This window comes from Macaca mulatta, chromosome 4, assembly GCF_049350105.2.
Source record: "Macaca mulatta isolate MMU2019108-1 chromosome 4, T2T-MMU8v2.0, whole genome shotgun sequence".
Lineage (NCBI taxonomy): Eukaryota > Metazoa > Chordata > Mammalia > Primates > Cercopithecidae > Macaca > Macaca mulatta.
Genome location: NC_133409.1, coordinates 15,252,557 through 15,280,265, shown reverse-complemented (window position 1 = coordinate 15,280,265; position 27,709 = coordinate 15,252,557). Strand labels below are relative to the sequence as shown.

Genomic DNA, 27,709 nt, shown 5'->3' with positions numbered 1-27,709 from the left:
ATGTGCTCTGAGGGTACTGCTGTGTATTTTATTATATAATCATAAACCCATTGATATACCTGAATAAACCACATCCACCTCTAAAGCATCATTTCTCTCCATATGATCCACTTAAAACTGCAAATGGCTTAATCTAGTGTCTCAATACACTTAAGACTTAAAAGGAGACTAAAGATGAACAAGATGAACATTTTGATAGCACTTTCTACAAAAAATGCTTTATTTAAAAATATGATCTTTTTAAAAAGGAGACAACTTTTATATACACTTACTTTAGAAACAGTCAAAAACACAACAAAATAAATCCAGATTTAGAAATGATGATTTATAACATACAATACTGGTGTGCTGAACAAGACAGTTTAAATGTATGATTCTTTTTGTCCCTTCACATTTCAATAATTCACATTTGTTAAAACTAGTGGTTGGGACTAAAGAAAAGGTCATATCTGAATCCTTTCCCCTTCAGAAATCTGTCACCCTTCTGGGCAGTTACAGAAATGGCAGCAGCTAGGCAGTGTCTGTATTTCTTTGGGTGCCTGTCTCTGTGTCAAAAAATATCTCTCTGCTTTTATTAATTTTTCTATGAAATTTATTTTTATGTGGCTATAGGGCCTGGTCATATGTCCCAGGCCTTTTAAAATCTAAATTTCTAAAAATGGACATTCCGTAAGGGCAAGGAGCATACACTGCTATGACCTCACTGGACTCAGAGTTTAATGCTCTTAGGTTATCAGCAAGAGACATGATTTTGATCTTCCAGTTAGCACTCCGAAGAGCTATCAACCAATCTTTTTCAGCATGGTAGTGAAATATTTCAAACTATATTCAAACATCTAATATAGACTTACAATAAAACAGGAAAAATGGCTTGCCAAATTAAAGTGCTATGAGCTACTACATTCAAGAGGTTATCTTGATTTTCTTTTATTTTTTGAGATGGAGTCTCACTCTGTCGCCTAGGCTGGAGTGCAGAGGCATGATCTCAGCTCACTGCAACCTCTGCTCCTGGGTTCAAGCAATTCTCCCTGCCTCTCAGCCTTCTGAGTAGCTGGGACTACAGGTGCCCGCCACCAAGCCTGACTAATTTTTGTATTTTTAGTAGAGATGGGGTTTTCCTATGTTGGCCAGGCTGGTCTTGAACTCTTGACCTCAGGTGATTCACCTGCCTCAGCCTCCCAAAGTGCTGGGATTACAGGCGTGTGCCACTGCGCCTGGCCTATCTTGATTTTATAATCTGATGTTTAAAAACTATTTTCCACCATGGTCACCGCTTCTCAAACTGGGGAACTCTAGCCATCTTCCGGGAGTGTCACTTTTTTTTTTTTTTTCAGACATAGACGTTTAAAAAATTTTTTAATCTTAAAAAGTTCTGTTGTATATATTCACAGGTAAAATAGGAATAATTTTAAAGATAAAACACATGGCTTCAAAGAAATTACAAGTTGACATCTTGGACTCTACCCATCGTACTTTATCTCCTCTGAGGAGGATTTCAGTAATTACAGCTGCGAAGCAATGACCTAGGAGATCTTGATTTCTCAAAGTGTAGCTAGGTCTTTACTGACAGTGAATGTAAATAAAATTCAAAGTCTTGGTGCATCCTCCTGAGTTCCATCTTCAGATATAATGTAATTCTCTGATTAAATACATACAGTCCTGTCTATACTGATCAGGAATTAAGTCAACGAAAGAACTCTGGACTGATTTTTATTTTTCATTGTTTATAATTAGAGGAATGATGCAGTTAAAGAAGATTACTGCTTTACAACTAAAAATACACAACATGTGTCATCAAAGGGAGTGGAACTCATGAAGCCAAAAGATTAGAACTTGACCCAGTGAAAATAATGGGGACAGTAACTGGGTGGTTTTTTCCCTCTTCCAAATTTACATTAAATTATATTATCCCTATTCTTTACTGCCCTTTTGGCTGAAGAGGTAAATACATGGTATTTTTCTGAATAATTAATTACATTACCTCCTCTAGAATCCCAAATCCACTAGGGATTCTTTCTTGACTCCAAAAGGATGCTTTCGGTATGTCATCGGTATAAACTCAAACTGCTTGCCAATTGTAACTACTTGTCAAATAGAAAGTCAATAGCCATTTTCTGTATAAATAACATTTATAAAGAACAAAATTAAGTTGCAAATGAAATTACGTCAAATTTACAGTTTCTTTTTTTAAACAATGGGTCAATGTCATCAACATTATCTGTAAATCAAGTTATCATCTGATACATTTAATAATTAAATACATTAAATATGACAATGGATCAAAAATGATCCTAGCTAGTTTAAGGATTAATCTAATTAATCCCACAATTTAATGAGACCATCCCAACCACATGTTATGACCTTAGAAGTTTCATGAGGATGCCACACTGCACCTATACACACTTTATCATGAGCTTTAAATCGACTGTAGAGTTTTGTGGTCTTCCAGTCCCAAATGTTTAATTTTCCATTTCCATCTCCTGAAATCACATAACTATAATGGGAAGAAAAATAAATTCAAATTATTCAAATACCTTAACCTGGTAAGGTGAATGAAGAATAGGGGAAGATACTGTCTTTTCACATTAACATTAAAAAAAAATCCAATGCAAATATACAATACTCAGAATAACAGGTAGAACATGAAGCAGTCTACAATTTGAAATTCTATTTTAAAAAACCTCCCAACCAATCTAAGAGTAGAAAATTATTTTTAACTGGGAAGACTGGGAGTCCCAGGGGCCATAATGAATGAGGTTACACAATCAGTCTCTAGATAGTCAGAAACAGAGATTGGAGAACCAATTCCACATATAGCTAGGGAACACTTTTAGATCGATTCCATCATAGTAGCTCTACCACTTTCATAATTACTTTTTGGCTTTAATATCTTTTGAATACATCTAAGACTGAATCAGAGGTAGGCCCAATTACTAAGCTAAACATACAAAGTTACTGGGATTTCTAAATTACTTCTACCTATACATTTTAACTAAGAATCATGCTGTAGGCTTCACAAATCCAGTGTGACCTAGAAATATTCAAAAGCTGGATTAGAGGTTTCAGCACAGACAAGCTGTAGTGAAGCTGTAACTGCAACACTGTAATACACAATTAATTCTTCTGGTGTTCATTCAGTCATAGCAATACAGTGATTATAGCACTTCTAGTCTTGCTTAGAAAAGCAGAGAGAAAATAAGACTTTGGTTATATTGACAGGGATTTATTAGGTGACTAAAGGGCATAAGCCTAAGTAATAGAAGGGAATATACTAAAGCAAGAACCTAAAAAAAGCAAAATGTAATTTTCCTAATTTGTTCTCGCCTTTATAGCCAGCATTTTGAAAATGTTAACAGATTATCGAGTTTTCATAAAAATATATTATGTGAGAGTGATGTGTAAAGTGTTATTTGTACAACAACAGTTTATATCATATTTGAATACTAGAACGGGTTAGAAGTTTTAAACTTACCTCATGTCTGGTGAAAAGTCCACCTGACAAGCGTAGCCTGCTACCATATGGCCCTTAAAAATTTTTTTCTTATTTAATCTAAATCTGTTCTGTGCTCCAAAAATTAAGATTTGGTTGTCCATTGATTGGCATGCTAGCCATTTTCCTGTAAATTCAATAAATGAGGTATTTTAGAGAAAGACTAAAACATTTTTTAAAACTTTTTATTTTAAATATGTTCACTGTGATTAATATAACTTTTGCTCCCAAATACTTTATAACACTAAAAAATAAATTTACTATACCACCTGTAAAGTGTTACAAATATGTCACTGGCAAGAGGTATTAATATATAAACTAAAGGCTTTTGCATATACAATCCTATATCATTGAGCACTCTCATATAAAAGCTTTTTTTTTTAAAAGAATAAGGAAATATAGAAATTCCAAGTTTCATGTTAAAGAAATAAGCTAAAAGTTATGAAATGAAATGAATTTATAGTAAGTATAGACAACAGAACTATGGGAAATAGGAGAAAGAGACTTACCTGTGGTAATTATGGAATAAAGAAAGATTAACTGGTGAGAAAGCCTAGGGTTATAAAATAAAACTATACAAAAAAAGAGGTAATTTTAAAAAATTATAGTAACTTTTTTAACAGCCACAATGCTTTTCTCTACTTAGGATTCATCAAAGCCCCTAGAGCCTAAACTGCAGTGTCTATAGTCATGCGCCACTTAACAATCTTTCGGTCAATGATGGACCACACATATGACAGTGGTCTCATAAGATTATAGAGCCAAATTTTTACTGTATCTTTTCTATATTTAGATATGTTTCAATACACAAATGCTTACCACTGACTAGATTATTCAGAACAGCAACATGCCATACAGGGGTAGAGCCTAGGAGCAAGAGGCTATACCATACAGCCTGGGGTAAGTAGGCTATACCATCTAGGTTTGTGTAAGTACTCTGTATGATGTTCATAAAATGACAAAATCACCTAATGCTGCATTTCTCACAAGTACCCTTGTTGTTAGGAATGCATGACTATACTTCCACCCTATATACAGTCATTCCTTGGTATCTGTTGGGAACTGGTTCCAGAATCTGCACTCCCTACCCAATACCAAAATCCACAGATGCTCAAGTCCCTTATATAAAATGGCATAGTATTTGCATATAACCTACACATATCTCCTGTATATATTAAATCACCTCTCGATTACTTATAATGCCTAATACAACATACATGCTTTGTACCTAGTTGCTATCCTGTGTTTTTTAATTTGTATTTTTAATTGTTATATTGTTATTTTTTACTGTTTGTTTTGTTGAATATTCTGGACTCGTGCTGGTTGAATCCCAGGATGTGGTACTCATGGACACGAAGGGCCAACAGTACATGTAAACATTACTAAGTAAGGAAATAGACTCAATGCCTGAGTGGGTAAATGGCCTTGTTCAAGATGGGCACAAAATTTGTAACAGGTGGTTTAAAAATAAGCTACGTGAAATGTAGATGCACAGTGATGAAGTATATAATCTAGCAATTATCAAAAAAGGATTCACTTAGGTTGCTTTTCTTATAAAAAAGATAGAGCATTTGACAACTATTACCATTTGCTTGTGTCAGAGGCCCTGATGGAACACAAAACTCTTCCTTGCCCCATTATGTGAGTTGACAGTGGCTTCGATGACAATGTCCCCCAAATATCAGAACCCTCACTTTAAGACTCTCATGTAGAGCTATAATTACATCAGTATATTGTCAGTATATCTGTAGCACAAATTATCTTGTACTGAAGACAATGGATTAAACAATATTAAATAGATTTATCTTTTTAATTTTTGCCTGAGAAAATTTTTTATAGTGAATTGCTAAAGTGTTCTCATTATAAAGAATCAGACCAAAATTTCCTATCCCCTGAAAGAGATTACAATAAACCATTATTATTATTTTTTTTAGAGAGAAGGGTCTTGCTCTGTTGCCCAGGCTGGAGTATAGTCATGCAATCATAGTCAACCTCCTGACTCAAGCAAACTGCCCATCTCGGCCTCCCAAGTAGCTAGAACTACAAACGTGCACCACCACGCCAGGTGATTTTTAAAATTTTATTTTGTAGAGACGAGGTCTCTCTATGTTGCCCAGGCTAGTCTCAAACTCTTGGGGTCAAGTGATTCTCCTGCCTTGGCCAATCATTATTAAATAATGTACTGAACGTGATTCTGTTTGGAAGGAGAATGAGAAAAGAAAACTCTGGCCGGGCATAGTGGTTTAGGCCTGTAATCCCAGCACCTCGGGAGGCTGAGGAGGGAGGATAACTTGAGCCCAAGAGTTTGAGACTAGGCTGGGCAACAAAGGGAGACCCTTGTTTCTTAAAAAAAGAAAAAAAAAGAAAAGAAAAGAAAAGAAAAGAAAACTGATTGTTAAACAGAAATCTTCTGATGTTCAATCAAGGTTAGCAGTAAATCATTTTTTAATTTTTATTTAAAAAAAGACACAGAAAAGTAGGTGAGGTGACTTACATATGAAAGCCAGTAATTCTTTCTAATATTGTAAAGATTACCTTATACAAGTAATGGCACTGTGACAAACTTTCCCAAGAAGGAAGGGGCCAAAGTTCTTTTGAATACAGAAATCACACCGTATCTTAAAAGCTCATTTAAAAATACAACCTACACACGAACTCACCATTTGGAGACAAAGTCACTGCAGGCATTGAGTGCATACTGGGTTCTGCTATATACTTGAAATCCACAGGGATATCCCTAAAAATTTTAAATAGGATATCGGAATAAGCAATTTTTATAAAGTACCTTCTGAAGAATTATCTCTGGAACAAAGGAATAATATGCAAATAAAAGCAAACTCTTGAAATTATGTATTTAATAAATCTTTCATGAAACTTTCTGGAAGAAGAAAAATCACAAGATGACACTGTATTGCTTATGGTGAATCTTGTACTTCATAAATGACTTTCCATGGTGATTATAACAGTGACAGTGATGTTGTTTTCTATTTGATTTAAACCTGGCCTTTATGTTAGAAAATCTGTTACTAAAAGTTCTTTAATAATGTACCATGGCAACGGGTACACTAAAATCTCAGAATTCATCACGATATAATTCATCCATGTAGCCAAAACCCATTTTTAGTCCAAAAGCTGTTGAAGTAAAAATAAATAAATCAATTAAAAATGTACCATGGTAGGGCAAAGCAAGATGTCTGAGGCAAGCCTGGGGGAAGTGTTATTTTACCAGCCAGTCAACCTTAACTCGAGGGGGTGAGAGTGTTAAAGAGCCTGCAGCAATGCAGGAGGATGGCAGGCAAAGCTGTCGGGATCTGTGAGCTGGTCTAGCCCATCCAGAAATGATGATAAATTATGATAAATAAATGCTTGGTACCTGGACTATTTTCAGTTTACATGTAAAGCATTTCAAATGTGTTTGGTGAAGGAGAAAAAACATTAAAAAAAAAAAAAAAAACTCATGTGAGTGATACAAAGAATGAAAGAAAAAAAAATCAAAAACTAGCCACCTAAATTTAGAACCATCAAAAGTTCTAAGCGCCTTTTCATTTTCAATATTCTCCAAGCTAAAAATCCTTTTCTGAAAGGAGTTTTGGTCTTGTTGCTTTTCATGAAACCAGAAATATTTTTTACAGAGTAATGTGTGGGAAATGTAATCTGATGAGTAACACAGATTATACAGCAGCAATTTCAATTTCAAACCCTGTTTCAAGTTCCAATACTCTGGTTAACTGTAAAACAATAATAATGTGCCTTAATATAAGGATTTTCTCTATTTATCCATCCATCCAGCAGAAGGAGCAAATGACTAGAAGAAACTTCTATCAGGGTCGTGGTCAGAGGAAAACATCTTCAGGTATAACCTGGGGAATAACATCATTTGTCAGATCTCCAACCCTTTATAAACCTCTATGGTACCAATGAGAACTGACATTTAGAATGACTCAAATGTATTAAAAAGATCTGCGATCGACAAAAGGCTTGTTTCTTCCTTCCTTGTACTTATTGTTAGTGGTTAGTTATTTTACAATATGAATTAAAACATGAGAATTTTCTAAATTAACTGTATTCCAGGTTCATATTGATCAATGTGTTAACAAAAGTAAACAAAGAAATTCAAATGGATACCTTATTTCAAGGAATCTTCATACCAGGAGCTTGGAAGAAGAATTGGAACTACGCTGTGGACTTCATTATTTCTAGCAACAATGCCTGCTAGGCATAAACACAACATGGCTCGGCACGGTGGCTCACACCTGCAATCCCAGCACTTTGGGAGGCCAAGACGGGTGGACCACCTGAGGCCAGGAGTTTGAGACCAGCCTGGCCAACATGGCAAAACCCTGTCTCTACTAAAAATACAAAAATTAGCTGGGTGTGGTGGCACAGGCCTGTAATCCCAGCTACTCGGGAGGTTGAGGCAGGAAAATTGCCTGAAGCCAGGGGGCGAAGGCTGCAGTGAGCCGAGATCATGCCACTGCACTCGACACTCCAGCCTGAGCGACAGAGTGAGACTCCATCGCAAAAATAAACAAACAAACAAACAAACACAGCACTATTTTCTAATTGGATACTGTAACTCAGTATAATAAGCTAGTAATTCATATCTTGCAAATAATCTCGTTTAAAAATGAATTCACCAAAAAAAAAACCTAATAAATGTCTATGAATTTTTAAAGCTAAAATATAAACAGTAGTGTCAACTTCCATAAAATTTTCTTTAAGAAATATTTTACCAAAATAAATACCTTCTGGAGAAAACACGTCTATGACATTTCATGCATTTGGTCAATTAAAATACCATGAGTTGGCCCGGTGCGGTGGCTCATGCCTGTAATCCCAGCACTTAGTGAGGCCAAGGTGGGCGGATCATGAGGTCAAGAGATTGAGACCATCCTGGCTAACATGGTGAAACCCTGTCTCTACTAAAAATACAAAAATTAGCTAAGCGTAGTGGCGCATGTCTGTAGTCCCAGTACTTGGGAGGCTGAGGCAGTAGAATCACTTGAACCTAGGAGGTGGAGGTTGCAGTGAGCCAAGATTGTGCCACTGCACTCCAGCGTAGGTGACAGAGTGAGACACTCCCTCAAAAAAAAAAAAAGTTGCTGAATATCTAATACAGTCTTTTATTCTCCTTTAGAACATAATACAGTTAGTTTGTATAGTTTTACTTAAGAAAGCCAAGTTTCCTTTTCTTGTATTATTATGGTACTCTAAGCAGGTACAGAGTATAAAAGTTTGGCAAACACCACTTGTCTGAAGGCCCCAGTGTTGCTAATTTTCCCAGAGAGGAGGTCAGCTGTCACTTTGCGGAGGTCAGGGCGTCCCTTCCTCTCCTAAGCAAGTGGCCATCACTAGTAATTGCTCTTAGGGATGATTTATGCAGTGACGCACAGTTCCGGGGCTCCTGAGCTGGTTTTGCTTCCTACTTGTCTTTGTAGCAGGACAGACCCTCACATTTATTACTTTCTCACTAATCAAATCAAATACAAGTTATTACTACCTTCTCTCCTTACCAGTCCCCTCATTCATCTAACTATCCATCCACATGATCAAGAATTCAAGTTTTGTGAGGCCAGTAGTTTGTGACCAGCCCAGCAAACAGAGTGAGACCCTGTTTCTACAAAAAACTTAAAAATTAGCCTGGCATGGTGGCATGCACCTGTAGTCCCAGTCACTCAGGAGTCTAAGGGAGGAGGTCGCTTGAGCCCAGAGCCCAGTAGTACAAGGTTGCAGCAAGCTATGACTGCACCACTACATCTAGTCTAGGCAACAGAGTGAGATCCTGTCTCTTAAAACACAAAAAACAAGCTTTGGAATCAGTTTGATCAGAGTGTGAACTCTGGCCCTTTCGTGTCCTATATAACCTTGGCCAAATTACTTAAACTATATTAACTTCCTTATACATAAAATGGGAATAACAAATGTACCTATCTTATAAGATTGCTTTGCACACTAAATCAGATGGTTCAGGTGAAATGCTTAGCATAGTGACTGGCATATAGAAAGAGCTCAATCAGTGTAACATCATTGATAATTATACCAATAATGACTTCTTTAGAGATTCAGCACATATTGTGTGCCAGGCACTGTGTTGGGAACAGACAGTAAGCATGACTCATACTGTTCTTTCTTTCATGGTTAAGAACTTGTCAGGAAAGAGAACAAATAAACAAGCACTTGAAGTATGCTAAAAGCTGTGGAAAGCCAATGACAGTGTGGGATGATAGAGAGGAGGCACCTAATCTTATCTGAGGACTGGTCAGAAAGGCTCTCATAGTAACGGTTAAACTGAAATCTGTTTTTTGTTGTTGTTTTTTTTTGTTTTTGAGACGGAGTCCCGCTCTGTTGCCCAGGCTGGAGTGCAATGGTGCAATCTCGGCTCACTGTAACCTCCACCTCCCAGGTTTAAGCGATTCTCCTGCCTCAGCCTCCCAAGTACCTGGGATCACAGGTGCACACCACCATATCTAGAGATGGGATTTTACCATGTTGGCCAGGCTGGTCTTGAACTCCTGACTTCGTGATCTACCCACCTTGGCCTCCCAAAGTGCTAGGATTATAGGTGTGAGCCACCGTGCCCAGCCTGCAATCTGTTTTTTTAAAATTACATATTTATTTATAATTTTTAATTTTTTTATTCAGATGGGGTCTTGCTCTGTCACACAAGCTAGAGTGCAGTGGCACAAGCATAGACCACGGCAGCCTCGACCTCCCAGGCACAAGCAATCCTCCTGCCTCAGCCTCCCGGGTAGCTGGGACTACAGGCCTGTGCCACCACACTAGCTAATTTTTTTATTTCTTGTAGAGATGGGGTTCAAGAACCCAGGCTGGTCTCGAACTCCTGGGTTCAAGCGATCCACTCAAATCAGCCTCCCAAAGTGCTGGAATTATAGGTATGAGCCATTGTGCCCAGCCAAGTTAAAGTAAAATCTAAAGAATGACGTCATTTATAACAAAACAGTATCATGACTTTTTAGGAGTATTTCCTAAGATCTGAGAGGAAATAAAAAAAAAAGAAACATACTAACATTACCATTAGTTTAACAAAAATTCTTTGCTGACCAATGTTTTACTTTAGAACACCCACATACACATATCCTTAAGCCCTGTAATTGCTCGATTGTTTAAATATTTACCAACTTCTTTTATACCACTCTACATTTAAACTTGAAAATATCTGAAGGTAGAAACATCAGAAAGTTTGAGTATGATCAAACTGTTAAAGTACATAAAACAAAACAGAACATGTATATGTATGTTTATTCTCCAGAGTCTGTGCAAATGATTTAAGGTGGTTCATATAAAACTTGGGGTCCATATTAGATACTCTGTAAAAAAACATTTCTGAAGTAAGAAAGATCTTAGCTGTAAGGTAGTCTCTAACATGGGCTATATGTTAAGACTACTCTCCACTACTTGGGGATAATCTGAAGGGGTGCAGTGGTGGTGGTGGTGAGTGTGGGAGAAACTACAATTAAATTACATTAAATGTTCAGTCACCCAGATTGTCCTGACAATGGTTAGGGACCTGCTCAGGTCCCCAAAGGGACTTAGGTATAAAGAGGAAACCACTGGCTGTGGTTCAAGGCTTTCCACTTGTTAAAGCAGAAAAACTTGTGGGGGATGGAAAGATACACTTTTTAGTCCTTGCTAGGAGGACTCATGGCTGAGCTGTGCTTCATAACTGACTGGTTTCCATTCATTCATTCATTTTAACAAAAAGGTTAGTAAGCATTTTTTTGCAACTAAATTATAGAACACACAATGATATGTAATGAAACTAGTATATTGCTTAACTTTAGAAAAGTATTTTTTTCCCTAGGAAAGTACAATTAACCAATATATGACTATATTCTATAAGTAAAACATTTGTACCAGAGTGATGATATGGGGTTACATGGTTTGGTTCTGTGTCCCCTCCCAAATCTCATCTTGAATTGTACTTCCATAATTCCCATGTATTGTGGGCGCGACCCTGTGGGAGATAACTGACTCATGGGGATGGTTTCTCCCATACTGTTCTCCCATGGTAGCGAATCAGTCACACAAGATCTGATGGTTTTATGAAGCGAAACCCCTTTCACTTGGCTCTCATTCTCTCTCTTGCTGCCGCCATGTAAGAAGTGCCTTTCTGGCCAGGCGTGGTGGTTCACGCCTGTAATCCCAGCACTTTGGGAGGCCGAGGTGTGCGGATCACAAGGTCAGGAGATCAAGACCATCCTGGCTAACACAATGAAACCCCGTCTCTACTAAAAATACAAAAAATGAGCTGAGTGTGGTGGCGGGCACCTGTAGTCCCAGCTACTCGGGAGGCTGAGGCAGGAGAATGGCGTGAATCTGGAAGGCAGAGCCTGCAGTGAGCCGAGATCACGCTGGTGCACTCCAGCCTGTGCGACAGAGCGAGACTCCATCTCAAAAAAAAAAAAAAAAAAAAGGGCCTTTCTCCTTCATCAATGGTTGTGGGGCCTCCCTAGCCATGTGGGACTTAGGTTCATTAAGCCTTTCTTTTATAAATTGCCCAGTCTCACGTATGTCTTTATCAGTAGTACATGGGGCATCTTTCAGTACTGAATAATCATAAAAAGTGGACATTTAAAAAAATTAAGATATACGCCACTACTTTCTTTGGGTGGTTCTAGGGCCACGATCTCATGCTCAATCCCCCTCCTCCTTGCCAGTTATTTTACAGAGATGAATAAGGAACCTAATAAAGAATGTAAGACAGCAAAATACAAATCCAGCATCACTATAAGAAAAACAACTCAAGATACACATCCTTTGAAAAGACTATCCAAAGATTATAAATGGTAGCATGTTTAGATTTTAATCTCCACATTGTCAGTATTTACATAGTTAAAAGTTTGATTGGCAAGCCAGGATCACAGTTGCAAAAAATATTCAATGGTTCCATATTATCAGGCTTCACCTTTGTCGATATAATTTTTAACTGCTTGCTTTATATAAATCACATTTTGTACTGATGGAAACTCACCATTCCCAAACTCTAAGGCTTTTATCATCAGATGTGCTCACAAATCTCCTATTCTCATCCACAAAAACGATGGTGTTGACAGCTCCCAAATGCCGATCATATTCCTGCACAATTTCTCCACTTCGAATGTCCCACTGTATATCAAGCAAGAAAAAAGGTAAAGACAGAAGTAGAGTGGATTTATGAAAGACCATAATTCTGGAAAGTGGAGAAGGAGAAGATCTTCAACATGATGTTTTTATAAATGTAAATTTTTCTAAGAATGGTGCATCAGCCGTCCCTAAAAGTAGCAAACATTAAATGAGTAATATTAGCTTATTAACTTATTCCATCCCCTTATACAACATAAAGCTTAGGAGTCTTAACAAAATACTGTGAAAAACTTACTTGCACAATCTTCTTATCAGACATCCCAGCCACAAAGAGATTTTGCTTATCTTCATCAGGATTGAATTTGACACAATAAGGTACTTTTCGGTTTGTAAATCTTGATATACACTGTCCTAAAACCAAAGACTCAAATTAAATAGGTAAAATAAATTTGACCACTTAAAGATGACTGTGAGATTAAGATCTAGAGGTCACCAGCTTAATAAATTTTGAAGAAGGGCTGCCTGCTTGCTCTTTACTGTAAACTACATTTGTTCTTTTTCACAGATTTTTAATGATTAAAAATAATTTTTTCAAAAGTAAATCTGCACTACCAATTGTAGAATAAATAAATTATAACTTCATTCATATAATGGAATAGTGCAAGCAATAAAAAAGATCAAACTATTGGTATAAGCCATGAGGGACTCTCAGACATTATGCTGGAGCTAGAAACAAAAGAGAAAAAATGGTATGATTTCATATATAAGAAGTTTAAGAAGAGGAAAAATGAATCTGTGATGACAGAAGTGGTTACCATGGTTACTGGGAGTGGGCACAGACTGGAAAAGGGCATAAGAAACCTTTACTGAGTGCTGGAAATATTCTATATCTTGATCTTGGTGGTAGACAACTGCATAGGTATGTTTACAAAAAAAAAAAAAATCACTGAATATTTAGGCACTTCATACACTTTACTGTATGTATATTTTATCGTGATTTTTAAAAGAACCTGCAAAATGGTAGTCTCTCAGCCTTGGCTACACGGTACAATCATCTAGTCTATACACTGTACCAATTACGTAAATACCTCTGAAGGTGGGACTCAGGTATCAGTAACATTAAAGCTCTTCAGATGATTATAATGTGTGGCCAGAACTGAGAACCACTGCTAAAGTGCTGAAGAACATGGGCTTTGGCATCAGAGAGAGCTTCGTTTGAAACCAAGTCTGCCACTTACTAGCTGTGTGACCCTGAAAAAGTTAGCTCTTTAAGCCTCAGTTTCCGTATCTATAATCTAATAATAGTACTTACCTCATAGGGATAAATTAAGATCGAAGGAGATACTGAATATCAATGCTTAGCAATTATGCCTATTAGATGACGTTTAATAAATATTAACTATTATCATTACCCTTCAAATACAGTAAGGGTAATGATAATAAGACAATAAGATAATAAGATGATTTTTCTAATTACATAAAATTATACTAGCCACAACATATTAATGTGAATCAATTAATAAGCAGCAATTAGTATGGCTGTGAATATATAAAACCAACTGGCCTGTGAAAGTTTAGACCTACATTTTAATCAATTTGTGCAAACACATTTAATTTTGTTCATTAGACATTTATTGCACTTCTGTTATGTGCAGTGCACAGTGTGAGATGATGTAGGGGAACAGAAAGATCAATTAGATGGCCTATACAAGATTTTGACTTTGCTTATCTGTCAATATGTTTGCTTTATAAACTCTATCTGGTGGAAACAAGTTTCACAGTAAAAGAGCTACTTATGCTCAGTTTCAACTCTACAAATGTATTCTGTGATATTTGCTGACAGTAAGAGAATCAGCAGTTAGAGAAGGTGCCATTTGGCCACAGAAGACTACTCACACCATTTCATACATAAACGATAACTTGTAAGATGAATATGTATTAGCATAAGTGAACTCTTACCTGTCTCAGTGTCCCAGAGCTTAAGATACCTGTCATAGGCTGCGCTGAGGAACTGTGTTCCTGCAGTATTGAAGCAAATATCCCTAACAGCCTTACTGTGACCTAAAGGTGGAGTCAACAGAAACAGCAATGAGGTGAAGCATCATATCTTCTCTTAAAACATAAACACCATAAAGAGACACAGCACTAAGCAGTGGTTCTCAGCTGTGAGTCAAGATCACTGGAATGCCACTGCCTGATTTACTGACTTAGAATATGTTATGTGTGGGCTTCAGAATGTGGGCGTTTTTTTTTCCCCTTGAAGAAGCTCCTCAGGTGATTCTGATGCATAACATCTTGGTTAAGAACCAAGAGAAAAGGTTTAACTTTTCTTTTAAGTCTGTCATAGCAATTTCTTAATATGCAGTACATACAAGTGACGACTAGCTAGCCAAGAATTTATGAATTTAAAAGACCAATTATTGCCAGTGAAAGAAATGGCTGCTGGAATTTTGGAGGTTCACTCTCAGACTGTTCACCAGGCTGCAAGTGAAAACAAAGTGACCTAAACCTAAAGCTCAGGAAACTGTAGCCCTTGTTCAATAATTGCATATTTCTGTGATCATATTACCAAATTTCATAGAAATTGATTCAGAATGTAGGAGACTTTCCAAGAACTATTATTAGCTTGCATTGGTTTTTTATTTTTGAGACAGGGTCTCACTCTGTTGCCCCGCCTGGAGTGCAGTGGCTGGATCTCAGCTAACTGTAAACTCAACCTCTCTGGCTCAAGCGATCCACCCACCTCAACTTCTCGAGTAGCTGGAATTACAGGTGCACATCACCACGCCTGGCTAATTTCTGTATTTCCTGTAGAGACAGGGTTTTGCCATGTTGCCCAGGCTAGCTTCTATTGTTTTAAGATGATGTTTTGACAATACACTAATTTTAAGGTGCTGATTACACTTTACTTAAAAATGAATATTGCCAGACCACTCAACTCTTAAAAGTTACAGGGAAAAATAAAATGTGGCTAAACAAAAGCAAAAATGTTCCACCCCACCATGACCAAGACACATACAATTGTGCAAAATGAGCACGGCACAAATTGTTAACCACATGCAGCAGCTCTAAACCATCACCTCCAGTGAACTCTCATCAGGAGGTATGTGTCATGGCAATTAGCCATCCTTTTCTACAGCCGGAGTCCCAGTCAGAGCTGCTATCATCTCCCTCAGGAGGAAAATTTCAGTTTTCCACAGAAAAATGGTCTGTCAGTACAGGGGAGACAGATGCAGACCAAATCCACTCTATCTGACGGAGACATTTTGTTCCCCTGTACACAGCTAAGAGCCCTCCACAAGTCTTCCTTTAGGCTGCGGTGTCATCTTAGGCAGAATTAATTTGTACAGGGAGGCCCTAAAATCATAAAGCACTGCCGAACAGACTCCCACTTTAATCTAAAAACAGAGCCACTAAGAGTCACACCGTTTCAATGTGGTACAGTTAAATCTGGAAAGAGTAACTAGCCTTCACATGAAATTTGACAAAGACAATAAAACTTTCTCTACCAAAAAGGCTAGCTTGTCACAAAGCTGTCCTCCCTTTGGCCTTCTTTCTTTCTTCAAGGAGTTCTCTCAATCTCATCCTTTTTTTATGCTTTAGCTGCCAATTCTCAGTCTCTCTTCAAAGCTCAACATTTGGCTATTTAATTGCTTACTGGACATTTTCACCTCAATATCCCAAAGGCAGCTCAAATTTGGTATATCTAAAACCTCACCATCATCTTATGTTCCTTCTTGGTGAATGGCACATCATTCATCCAGTCTCATGGGAGTCACCCTAGATTCCTGTCTCACTGTGATCATTCACATGCCATTACTAAATCTCACTGACTTTAACTCTAATATGTCTTCTCTCTCTGCTGCTTTGGTTCAGACTCTCATCATCTCTAAACCAGACCTATGAAATAACTGTGTAATTCATTTCCCTTCCTCCAGGCTTGCCCTACCAAATCATCCTGCGTATTGCCATTTGATCTTCGTAAACTTCAAATCATGTTGCTTTCCGGAAAGAGCTCTTTAATGGTTCCCCAATGCCCTCACAACAGAGGCTAAACTCTTTATTAATGGCACAGGAGGTCTTCCACGCTCTGGTCCCTCTCTTGCTACTTTTCTCTGCTTTTGTTTCTCACCATCCCCCATACTCTGACAATCCTGAAATGTATGTGGATCCCCTCAGCAGCACGCTGCCTCACGCTACTTTTGTTTTGCATCTGCTGCTCTTGCTTCCTAGTTCTCTTTCTTTGTCTAACTGGGGACACTGACTCCTCCTTCCAGATTCAGCTCAAGTCTATGAAGTCTTTACTTCCTATCAGTGTAGTAAAATTACTGTCGATTCTTCCCAGATTTATGTTGGAGAGAAAAGAAGCATTACCAATAAACGTTCTCAGACAGCGCCGGTCTCCATAAACCTCCCATAGCTGGGGTAGAAAAAAAACAACACATAGAAATATTACATTTAGTAAAGGTCTTTCAATCAATAACACCAGCCCTTTGCTGGTTACGTGTGTGCATATCTGTGTGTGTAAACACACAGCTTCAATCATTAAATATTAAACACTGAATATCATTAAATATTGCTTGGTGCTGCCAGTTTGTGTTATACTATTTGGAACACACACACACACACACACACAGTCACATACACTCAAAACTAAAGAGTTTTAAAGATGTTTACATCAAAATATCAAGAAACTTAACTATAGATGGAGTTAATTCAAGTGAGTTTTCATTTTCATATTGCTCTTTTCTGTTTCATACATTTTCTAGGAGGAAAAGTTTCTACTTTTGTAGCACTACAAACGACTTTTAAAGGAATTAAATATTATTAAAACCGCCATGTATACCAACTTTTAAAGGAATTGTGTTATTAAAACCGCCACTTATATATTTGATACTGAAAGGCTTTTTTGTTTAGTTTTCTGAGGTAACAAGTATTACAGAAGCTATAAGAAAATGATGATCTAGACTAAAATAAAAGGTTCATAATTCTCAGCACATCTAAGGTAGATTAATACAATAGCTTCAAGGCTAGCTTTATTCTTGACTGCCTTGAATCCAATCCTCAACAATGTTACTAGTACTCTAAAATAGAAAGCATTTCCTTGCCACCAGTGCCAATATGACACAGTCTCAGTTACTGTAGCATACTAGGAAAGGACCTCTGAGACCTGGTTTCTTGCCCAAGACTGCAATCATTCCTTGTCTCTTCGATGTTACGCTCCAGCAAGCACAAAACTGTTATTTTCAGCACACACTATGCTGATTCATTCTCTTCACTCTTTTCAGGCAAACTCTACTCCTGTTTCCTTATTCTTTACTTATTTAACCTTCTTACTAAGGTATGCTTCCTCTTTGAAACCAGCATATCTTGTGCTTACCTCTATAATGATCATTTATATCATAATAAAATGATCATCCTAAGGGGGAGGGACAGTGCCTTCATAAGCTTTTACTTTCAGTCCCTTCCACATAATAGAATGTTTATAGAAGTCAACTAAATTGAATTCTATGCTTTTTTGGTTGGTCAAAGAAAAGACCAACATCTCAATTAACATGGCTTGTACCAAGTAAAAGTAAAATGGGGGTTTTTACTCCAAAATGTTGGCCTGTCATTTTAAGCTATTAGAGACAAATGCCTAAATGGTTGCTCTTATCAAAAGAAGTGGCCTTTTTCATTGTTAATATCCATGAATTATTTACAAATGATAAAATTTTAATGACTCAACTTTTGAAGCCCCAAGAGCACTATAGCGTTGGTATTTATTGAACCATCATAATGGTCCAGACAAAGAGAAGACACAAAACCGGTAAGAACTATCCTTTCAGATTTAAAAATTTTTTCAAGACATTCTGCATATTCAGGTTGAGATGCATTGGCAACCGAGTTTTTTCTACCACACATTCTACAACTGAACAGAAGCTAAAGATGGAGCTTCCCAAGACTAGAAAAGGTGAAAGAAGGGGCTGGGAGCAGTCCTGTTACTTGGTTTCTACTAGTATTTAGAAGAAAATGGATGAATTACATTTTCTACTTTCTAAAAATAGGATTTCTATCATATGTCCTCTCTATTTCATAAGGTTTGGAGAAACAAATAAACTACTACATATACAAAATCTCTACAATGATTAGTGATTAAATATTTGTATGTCCAAAGCCAACATGATTGGATTACATTCTCATCAGTTTTCTAGGCTTAAAAAGCGGCCTAGCCACTGCAGGCGCCTGTAGTTCCAGCTATTTGGGAGGCTGAGGCAGGAGAATGGCGTGAACCCAGTAAGTAGTTGGAGCTTGCACTGAATTAAGATCATGCCACTGCACTCCAGCCTGGGCGACACAGCAAGACTCCATCTTAAAAAAAAAAAAAAAGGGGGGGTGGCTAGCTAATTGGACCACAGAGCCATATGGAATTTATGTTTGGAAGTAGTTCATAAATTGTTGCATTTACAGGATCTAAGAGAAAATAATTAGCTTCTAATTGCCTAACAAACCCAAATTTTTTTATAATTAACCAAACAGATTTAAACAAAGAACTAGCTTTGCAGCACTCCTACTCTGTTACTGAAAACTCACCTTAATTTTACAGTCCATGGAACAAGACAGCAATAAATGGCCAGAGAGAGGAAACAATCTGACTGCACTGACGCCCTATAAAAAGGTATTACAGTTATCAACCAGAAGCATTCAAAAGATCAGCTCAAATGAAGCATCAAGAAAAGACAGTATATATTAAGTACCCTAATTTGCTATTTTTCATTCCAAAAATCACACCCCAGAATAACTTTCATTAGCATTCCAAGAGCAGACCTTATTGACACCAAGCTTTTGAAGATTTTTTTTTCTAACCTTTAATATTGAGTTCCTCACCCAATGGAATCCTGAGTCAACTGCCCCCACTTCTCTTGCTACTGCCCCCACTTCTCTTCCTTTTTTTACTTAGTCCCTTTGCTCTTTGCAAAGAGTTGGAAATTACAAGTTGGAATGGTGCATATGACAAAGAATATCAACATCAAAAATTTTCATGTACCTTATCTCTGCATTAGTTTAAAAATTACCATAGTTTATAAACCAGGGCGCATCTAATCTCTGAAGTGTGATAACCACAGAGCTAAAGCAAAATTACTGAAACTAAGCAGGAGACTTGGTGCTAGTACCAGCCCATTACTCACTGATTTGGTGCCCAAAAGGAAGAAGATTGTAGCAGGAGCTCATGGGGAAAGGCCTGGCTACAAGGATGCAGAACACTAAATCATGAACGCTATATCATGGCCAATTCAGATGGCTTGAAGACTGATTAGTCACCTGTGATGGATGTGCGGGCACCTCCAAAGCCTAACCCAGAATTATATTCAATTTGACTTCCCTGCACCTTTACCAGAAACACTAAATGTTCCACATCAACAGCTAAAACTGTATGTTGGCTTCATTATAATAGCATTACAGCAAACAGAAACAACCAACTTGCTTACCTTCGTGTGTCCAGACCACACATGAATTTGTTTTTTGGGAAGATAACACTTTTCAGGTGGCATAGTTGACCGTAGATTAACACCAACATCCTGAGGTATGTGAAGATAGGACCTGCCTTGATAGTCATACATTTCTTTAACTGAAACAAAAAGGCAAAGAAAATCAATAAACAAATACAACTCATAGTCATGAAACCTATATTTTTAAAATCACATTTTTTTCACAGGGATATCTTCCATATTAAGGTTCAGGTAGTAACACTCCAATGATGTAAAGATCAAGAGTCAGCTAAGATATAAGTGCTTAAAATAACTGCTATCATTTACAACTAGAAGTAGTATTTCGAAATTCCTAAATACCCAGAGATTACAGACCTTTAGATAAGATCTATACTTCTTTTCATCACTTACACATCTTAGTAATCTATAAAGACTTCACTGTGGCATAATTATAGCAAGGGAAGATAATACTTGGGCCTTGTGAGTCACTGGTAAAGAAGCAGAAGTAAAACAGGTTAAGAAGGAAGTTAAAACAAAACAAAATATATCAACTATCCTTTTCCCGTGCTTTCCTCTTTTATGCCCTTCCAGTTCCCTTTCATTTATCTTTTCCTGCTTTCATCACAAATTTTACAATAAGGTCACCTGTGAGATTTAAATGACATACTGTATATAAAGCAATTAGCAACATGCCTGGCACAGAGTAAGTACTCAATAAATGTTATTATATTATTGTTATTATAGTTTTGAGCACCATAGTACTGAATAGACTCCTTGGAGATAAAACTGAAGCTTGAAGAATGAAATATGGCTTCATCAAACCTAAATATCTGATGTAATATAACATTAGAATAAGCAACACTGTAAGCACTAAGTTATTCTTTACAGTTTTAGATAATCACTATGTAAGTTCCTAAAATATAACTAATTATTAACTAACAGGTACATTCTAGAATACTTATGATTTATTTTGGTGAATATACATTTCCTTCTACAAGTCAAAATAAGTATGAGAGCCTTAATCTCCATCTTTTCACATGAAAATCCAAGTTTATTCTGAGTATAGCTGAATAATGGTTATGAACTGTGTGGATACCTGAGTATTTGGCTTCATTAAAAACAGTTAAAATGACTCGGGCACTATTAATACACCAAAAGAGTCAACTTTATCTTACGAAAGAATAGACTGTGGACTATTCAAGTTTCTTCTTTATCTACCATTTAATAAAATTCATTAACACTTGGAAAAAAATTATCTGTGGCTATGATTAATCATGCTATTTTTTCTCCTTTATCAGTGTACAGAAGTCTGCTGTAATTTCCTTGGGATACAAATTGTCTAACATATTTATACTCAACATAATGATTTTATGACAGCTGATAGTAAGGGTAATGATACTGTATGAACAGCTAACAGAGTAAATATAAAGGTTTTTCATAAAAATGAAGATGTATAAAAAATATGTTACCATGTAAGATTGTCTTCTCCTCCCCAGGTTTCTCTTCTTCCTGCTTTCCTTTTTTCTGCCTCTTTGCTGTGATTTCATCCAATTCTTTTTGTTCTTCCTAAGAAAATTAAGGAGTGAAATTTAAAGTGAATGTTCTAGAACCTCATTATACCTAAAGTTGGTGCTATAAATTATTTATAATGAGGTCTACATATCTGGTCCAAGTATGTTCCCAGGATAACAAGCTCAACACTTTTTTTTTCTTTTTTCTGAGACTGGCTCATGAAGACAGTGAGATTAGGAGGTGAGGAAGGGAATGGCAGAGCATTTACTTTACAAACTTTATAGTAGTTTTAAAAATACACATAGAGATAAAATTTGTTTAAAATTTTAAATAAATTCATAAATCAATAAAACTTCTAATCAATTCTAGTGTCATAGAAGGCTGATTTTGTAGTTACTATCTGAATGTCTAGTATCAGAAGAACAGCTACCATGGCAGCCTAATAGCAATATCAAGGAAATCTTTATGAAAATTGTTCAATATTGTAATTCAATAAAAAAGCATGAGAGAAAACAAATCAGCAAAAAAGGTAAATAAAAATATTTCAAAGAAAAATAAATTTTATTGTATATTTTCAATCAACTAAAGGCAGAAAAATTTTGATGAGTCATTTGGTTCTCTAAGGAAATCTCAAGTTTATCAATGTAGATATCCTTCATAGAGATACAGCATATACCTGAACTGACAATTACAAACATCAAAGCTTACTTCTGAAGGTTTGGCTACATCTTTTTCATCCACATATTTTGCCCATGGTCCCAAGAAACCATCAATATTGGATGCATCATTTTCTTTAAACTTTTTCCTCTTTTCTGTTTTCTTCTGACCAGTTTCAAATACAGTTAAACCTACGGTAACCAAAAAAAAAAAGAGAGAGAGAGATGTACATTTTCTAAAGAAATATGAACAGATGTTTATTTTTGTTTCATATGGTTAAAGAAAGATGATTGTTCAAGTGACCACAGAGTCATTAAAAAACAAACAAGCTACACGAATCTACCACATACGCTGACTCATGCTACACAAAAAGGGATTCAACCTTCTGGGCAAAGATACTTAAAACTAATTCAATATTCTGCAAATTCTAATAGTGTATACTTGAAGAAGAGACCCAAATATGTGTTCCTACAATGGCACACAAGCTTTTTATTGAATCAAAAAGCCGTGTCAGTGGATTTGTATGACTTTCTGGAAAAAACTGAGGAACTCATTATGGCTAAATAATGATAAAGTGACCTTTGGAAGCAAGAATAAACTGTAATTTATCATTTTAAAACTAAAACTAAATTACAGTAAGTACTTAATAACTTATCTTCACTTCACTTGTAATGCAAAAATGTAAATCAAACAAGGTTTCACCAGAAGTGGTACTTCTTCCAAGTGACTTCAGTCTCAACTTCACCTCTAGTATCATTAACGTTAACAGTAAAAGAAAAGGAGAAGGAGGCTGTTTCTGGTTGAGATTTTGATTTGATTAATAGGAGGTGGCATACTGTGTATAGTCATTAACCTGGAAAAAGAAAGGTTTGTGGAATCATAGTCACAAGTTAACTAAGAATCTAGCTACCTTTAGATGGGACTTACAGAGGTCTAGTTCAAAGAAGAAATGTCTGCCTATAGTAATTCAGACTATGTTTTATAGCAAAAGCCTGTTAAAATTCTATTTTAACAATAATCTAGCTCATGTACAGAGAGCAGCCTGATCACATAGGGTCTATAGCTACTAAGCAGAAGTGTCCCATGCAACCAGCAAATTACTTTTTTAACTGCATTTTATGGATACTACTCTAATGGACTGATGAGCCTTGTGACAAGTTAGCGTTTAGCGTATGATGTTTTGTCTTATTGTAAGTACAAAATGAATATGAATACAAACATACATTAAAACACATATTCAAATTCAGCCTTCAAAGCTACTCTTCAAAGACAATCTTCACAGACTTACCAAATAAAGTATTTCTACTCTGTTAAAACGAAGCTTGACATAAATGTTGAGAAGTCAATTGCCAAAATTATCTATACATTAGTTATAATTTATTGAGTGATTTCTACAGGGTTGGCATGGTGCCAAGTATTCAAAATAACTCAAAGATATATGTACCATTATTTTTTCTACAAGGTTACACAACTAGTAAGTGGCAAAAGCAAGCTCTAAACTGTAACATTTCTGAACTATATTGCTCTAAACTGTATTGCTCCATTGTTTCAACTTAAAAAAAACCAAAAAAACCAAGTGCTAAATACTATTTTTTACTGTCTAATTAAAGTCACTCTGCAAGACACTAATTATAGATGTGTACATATTTGATATTAAATGTTTCAAATAAATTACCTTGATTTTTTTCAGCTTCTTCTACAGAACCAATATATTTAGCAGACACTTGATGATTATCTAATGAAGGGTCTAATGCATAACCTGAAAGGAAAAAAGTGAAAATTATTAACTCCATTTTGCTGTTTAAATTCATTTTATTATTATAATACAAATATACACATTTCACATTTTCTTTCCCAGATGTCAAAAATGATCTCTTTAACTCAGGACCAATCAGGACCAATCATTCTGCCCTGAGCTATATTGCTTCCTTTTTTTTTGAGACAGGGTCTCACCCTGTTGCCCAGGCTGGAGTGCAATAGAACAATCTTGGCTCACCACAATCTCTACCTTCCAGGCTCAAGCAATTCTCCTGCCTCAGCCTCCAGAGTAGCTGGGATTACAGGCATGCATCATTACCTCTAGCTAACTTTTTAAGTTTTCTGGAGAGATGGGGTTTCACCATGTTGGCCAGGCTGGTCTTGAACTCCTGACCTCAAATGATCCACCGCCTTCGCCTGCCAAAGTCCTGGGATTACAGGCGTGAGCCACTGCTTTCGGCCCCTGAGCTATATTTCTGTTTAGAACCCAAAGCTATATTTTTATATTTAGAACCATAATATGTTTCTTACAGGATGAATTTTGCACACTGACATTACATTACTAAGAGCCTCTCTGGCCAAGACATCAAACTTTAGTTTTAAATATTCTAAGAGCTTGAAAATACATGTACATGATGCATTTGGAAATCCAGAAACCATTTTCCTTTTCTTCTTGGTAATGGATATTGCAGGCAGGGCTAAGTTTATCAAATTATATAAATTATTAAATAATAAAAAAGGGTAAGAAGATTACATAAAATCTAGCTATTATTTTGAAAATACCATTCGCAGTAAGGACAGTCTTCCTTCCCAATCTTAATATATTTCTATTTCATCAATCATTCTTTATATTTCCTTAAGAGAAGGAAGGAAGGATATCTACCAACATATGAATGCACTTCTTAAATTAATTATAGAGTATGTAGCTACATACAAATGTGGTCCTCCGTGGTCTATGGCAATTCAAGGAAAGAAAGTCTACCTAAGTTAGCTCAACTCAGTTTTTTTCTCAAGTGGGTGTGCTAGCACAATAAATGTTTGGTAACATTAGTCTGGTATACTCACAAGAGTGCTAGATCACTGATCAGTTTATGGCCTACAACTCGTGTGTACAATAACAGAATACATAAAAAAGTTCTAAGCCCATTTTTTTTAAAGGGTACATCCTAGTAGATAGACTCATTATTTTCATTTTTCATCCAAAGTAGTCCCAACTACTTGGGAGGCTGAGGCAGGAGAATGGTGTGAACCCAGGAGGCGGAGCTTGCAGTGAGCTGAGATCGCACCACTGCACTCCAGCCTGGGCGACAAAGTGAGGCTCCATCTCAAAAAAAAAAAAAAAAAAAAAAAAAAAAGAATATAGGGAACTTCTTTTGGGGAACAAGAAAAAGACTCATCATGAAACATGCTCTTTAAACAAGCTAAGGACATAAGTGGTCAACTCACTCTCATGATATGCTAGAACAGAACCAACCACCTAGCTATTAGCTGATTTGCACATAGATTTTTTTTTCAGCATTAAAATACGTTCTCAGCCAGAGGAGAGAGCTTGGTGGCAGAAAATCAGCTTTGGAGTAGAATCTCTGAAATCACAGGTTCAAATCCCATGAGTTATTTTATCTTTAATCTCTTTGATGTACAGAATAGTGTTCTGTACATAACTATTTCCAAAAAATGAGACTTTTATAAGCTCATACCAAGTTAAAAGTTCCCATTTCAATAATAAAAAACATATCCGGCTAGAATGTAAATTTCTACTTTGAAAGGAGACTTAACATCTACATAAATGGCATTTCGTGATGTGTCCGGAGGGGTGAAGGAGTAGAGAGAGAGGGAAGAGGTATCTCTGGTCCTTGTCTCTGTGTAAGTACCATTCCCCAACTCATCTGGCCATAGTCTTGTAACTCAGAAAAATAAGTTATGCTTTCCTCTTGCTCCGCATCCTCTGTGGTAAAAATCTTTACTGCCATACCACCAACCCCACTACTGCCTTCCACCCCCGGTGATTAAGAAACGATATTATTTTCCTTTTACAAATAAGAGTTAAATATTTGGCCTTACGCCTTACTACAAATCAGCCAGTGATAGAACAAGATCTAACTCTCACACTACTAAATTTCAGTCCAATTTGTTTTCTCACTATCTTGTGTCTCAAATAAGTGATTATTTCTGCATTTCTTAAATATTCTTATCTATCTTTCTGAAGCTTATTTTCCCTTTTATCTTTTTAATGGAGTTAACGTCTACTTCCTTCCCTTTGGTACTCTTATTTGAAATGGCTATCATATTGATTTTATTATTATACCCTTCAGATAATCAAACTAATAATAATTATTAAAACTAATTCCATTAGGTAAATGAAAGGGACTATAAACAATTTGCAAAACAATGGTCATAAATAAACGAAAAAACCTTCGACCTCACTGGTAGTCCGGAAAAATCAAGTTGCAGTAAAGAAATACAATATTTTAAGGATCTAGAACTAGAAATACCATTTGACCCAGCCATCCCATTACTGGGGATATACCCAAAGGATTATAAGTCATGCTGCTGTAAAGACACACGCACACACATGTTTATTGCGGCACTATTCACAATAGCAAAGACTTGGAATCAACGAAAATGTCCATCAGTGACAGACTGGATTAAGAAAATGTGGCACATATACACCATGGAATACTATGCAGCCATAAAAAAGGATGAGTTTGTGTCCTTTGTAGGGACATGGATGCAGCTGGAAACCATCATTCTCAGCAAACTATCACAAGAACAGAAAACCAAACACCGCATGTTCTCACTCATAGGTGGGAATTGAACAATGAGATCACTTGGACACAGGAAGGGGATCATCCCACACCGGGTCCTATTGTGGGTAGGGGTGGAGGAGGGATAGCATTAGGAGATATACTTAATGTAAATGACGAGGTAAGGGGTGCAGCACACCAACATGGCACATGTATACATATGTAACAAACCTGCACGTTGTGCACATGTACCCTAGAACTTAAAGTATAATTTAAAAAAAAAAAAGAAAAGAAAAAAAAAAAAGAAGAGTAACAGCAACAACACACAGGAGTCATGCTTTCTCAATGAAAACCTCAAATATATAAACTGATGCCCTGTTGTTTTCTTTTTTTTTCCCTTTTCTAACAGAAAACTTAGTATACAGAAATAAAATCCTAAAAGTCTGAAAAAAAAAGAAATATAATATTTTGATTATCAAGTAAACAAAGGAAAAACAATCATACGGATCTTTGATGAAGAGAAATAGGGCTGGGCATGGTGGCTCAGGCCTGTAATCCCAGCACTATGGGAAGCCGAGGCAGGCAGATCACTTGAGGCCAGGAGTTTGAGACTGGTCTGGCCAATATGGTAAAACCCCATCTCTATGGGGAAAAAAAAAAAAAAATTAGCTAGGTGTGGTCATTCACGCCTGTAATTCCAGCTACTCAGGAGGCTGAGGCACGAGACTTGCCTGAACCCCAGAAGCAGCGGTTGCAGTGAGCAGAGATCCCACCACTGCACAGCCTGGGTGACAGAGTGAGACTCTGTCTCGAAAAAAAAAGAGAAGTAGGACTTTTATACTCTGTGGCGGTAGAGTAGGTTTAGAGAATTCTTTTGGAAAGCAATTTGATAATATATAGCACAAGCTTTTAAAACACATATTATTTTACCTACTTTTGGGAACTCATTAAGAAAATAATATAAAACAATATAAAACCTGTAAAGTTTTATGTAC

The 27,709-nt window shown here is 36.6% G+C and overlaps 1 protein-coding gene across 1 annotated transcript in view; it reads right to left on the bottom strand.

The window, feature by feature from the left end:
- Positions 1-1,182: 1,182 nt before the first annotated feature.
- CDC40 (cell division cycle 40) overlaps positions 1,183-27,709 on the bottom strand; it is a 49,189-nt gene continuing 22,662 nt past the window's right edge. The window contains 12 exon segments of the mRNA NM_001261343.1: positions 1,183-2,494; positions 3,473-3,617; positions 6,151-6,227; positions 12,483-12,616; positions 12,870-12,985; positions 14,534-14,635; positions 16,949-16,994; positions 19,148-19,222; positions 20,044-20,183; positions 21,513-21,609; positions 22,264-22,403; positions 23,888-23,971. Coding sequence (NP_001248272.1) covers positions 2,317-2,494; positions 3,473-3,617; positions 6,151-6,227; positions 12,483-12,616; positions 12,870-12,985; positions 14,534-14,635; positions 16,949-16,994; positions 19,148-19,222; positions 20,044-20,183; positions 21,513-21,609; positions 22,264-22,403; positions 23,888-23,971 — 1,334 coding nt within the window. The 3' untranslated portion in view covers positions 1,183-2,316.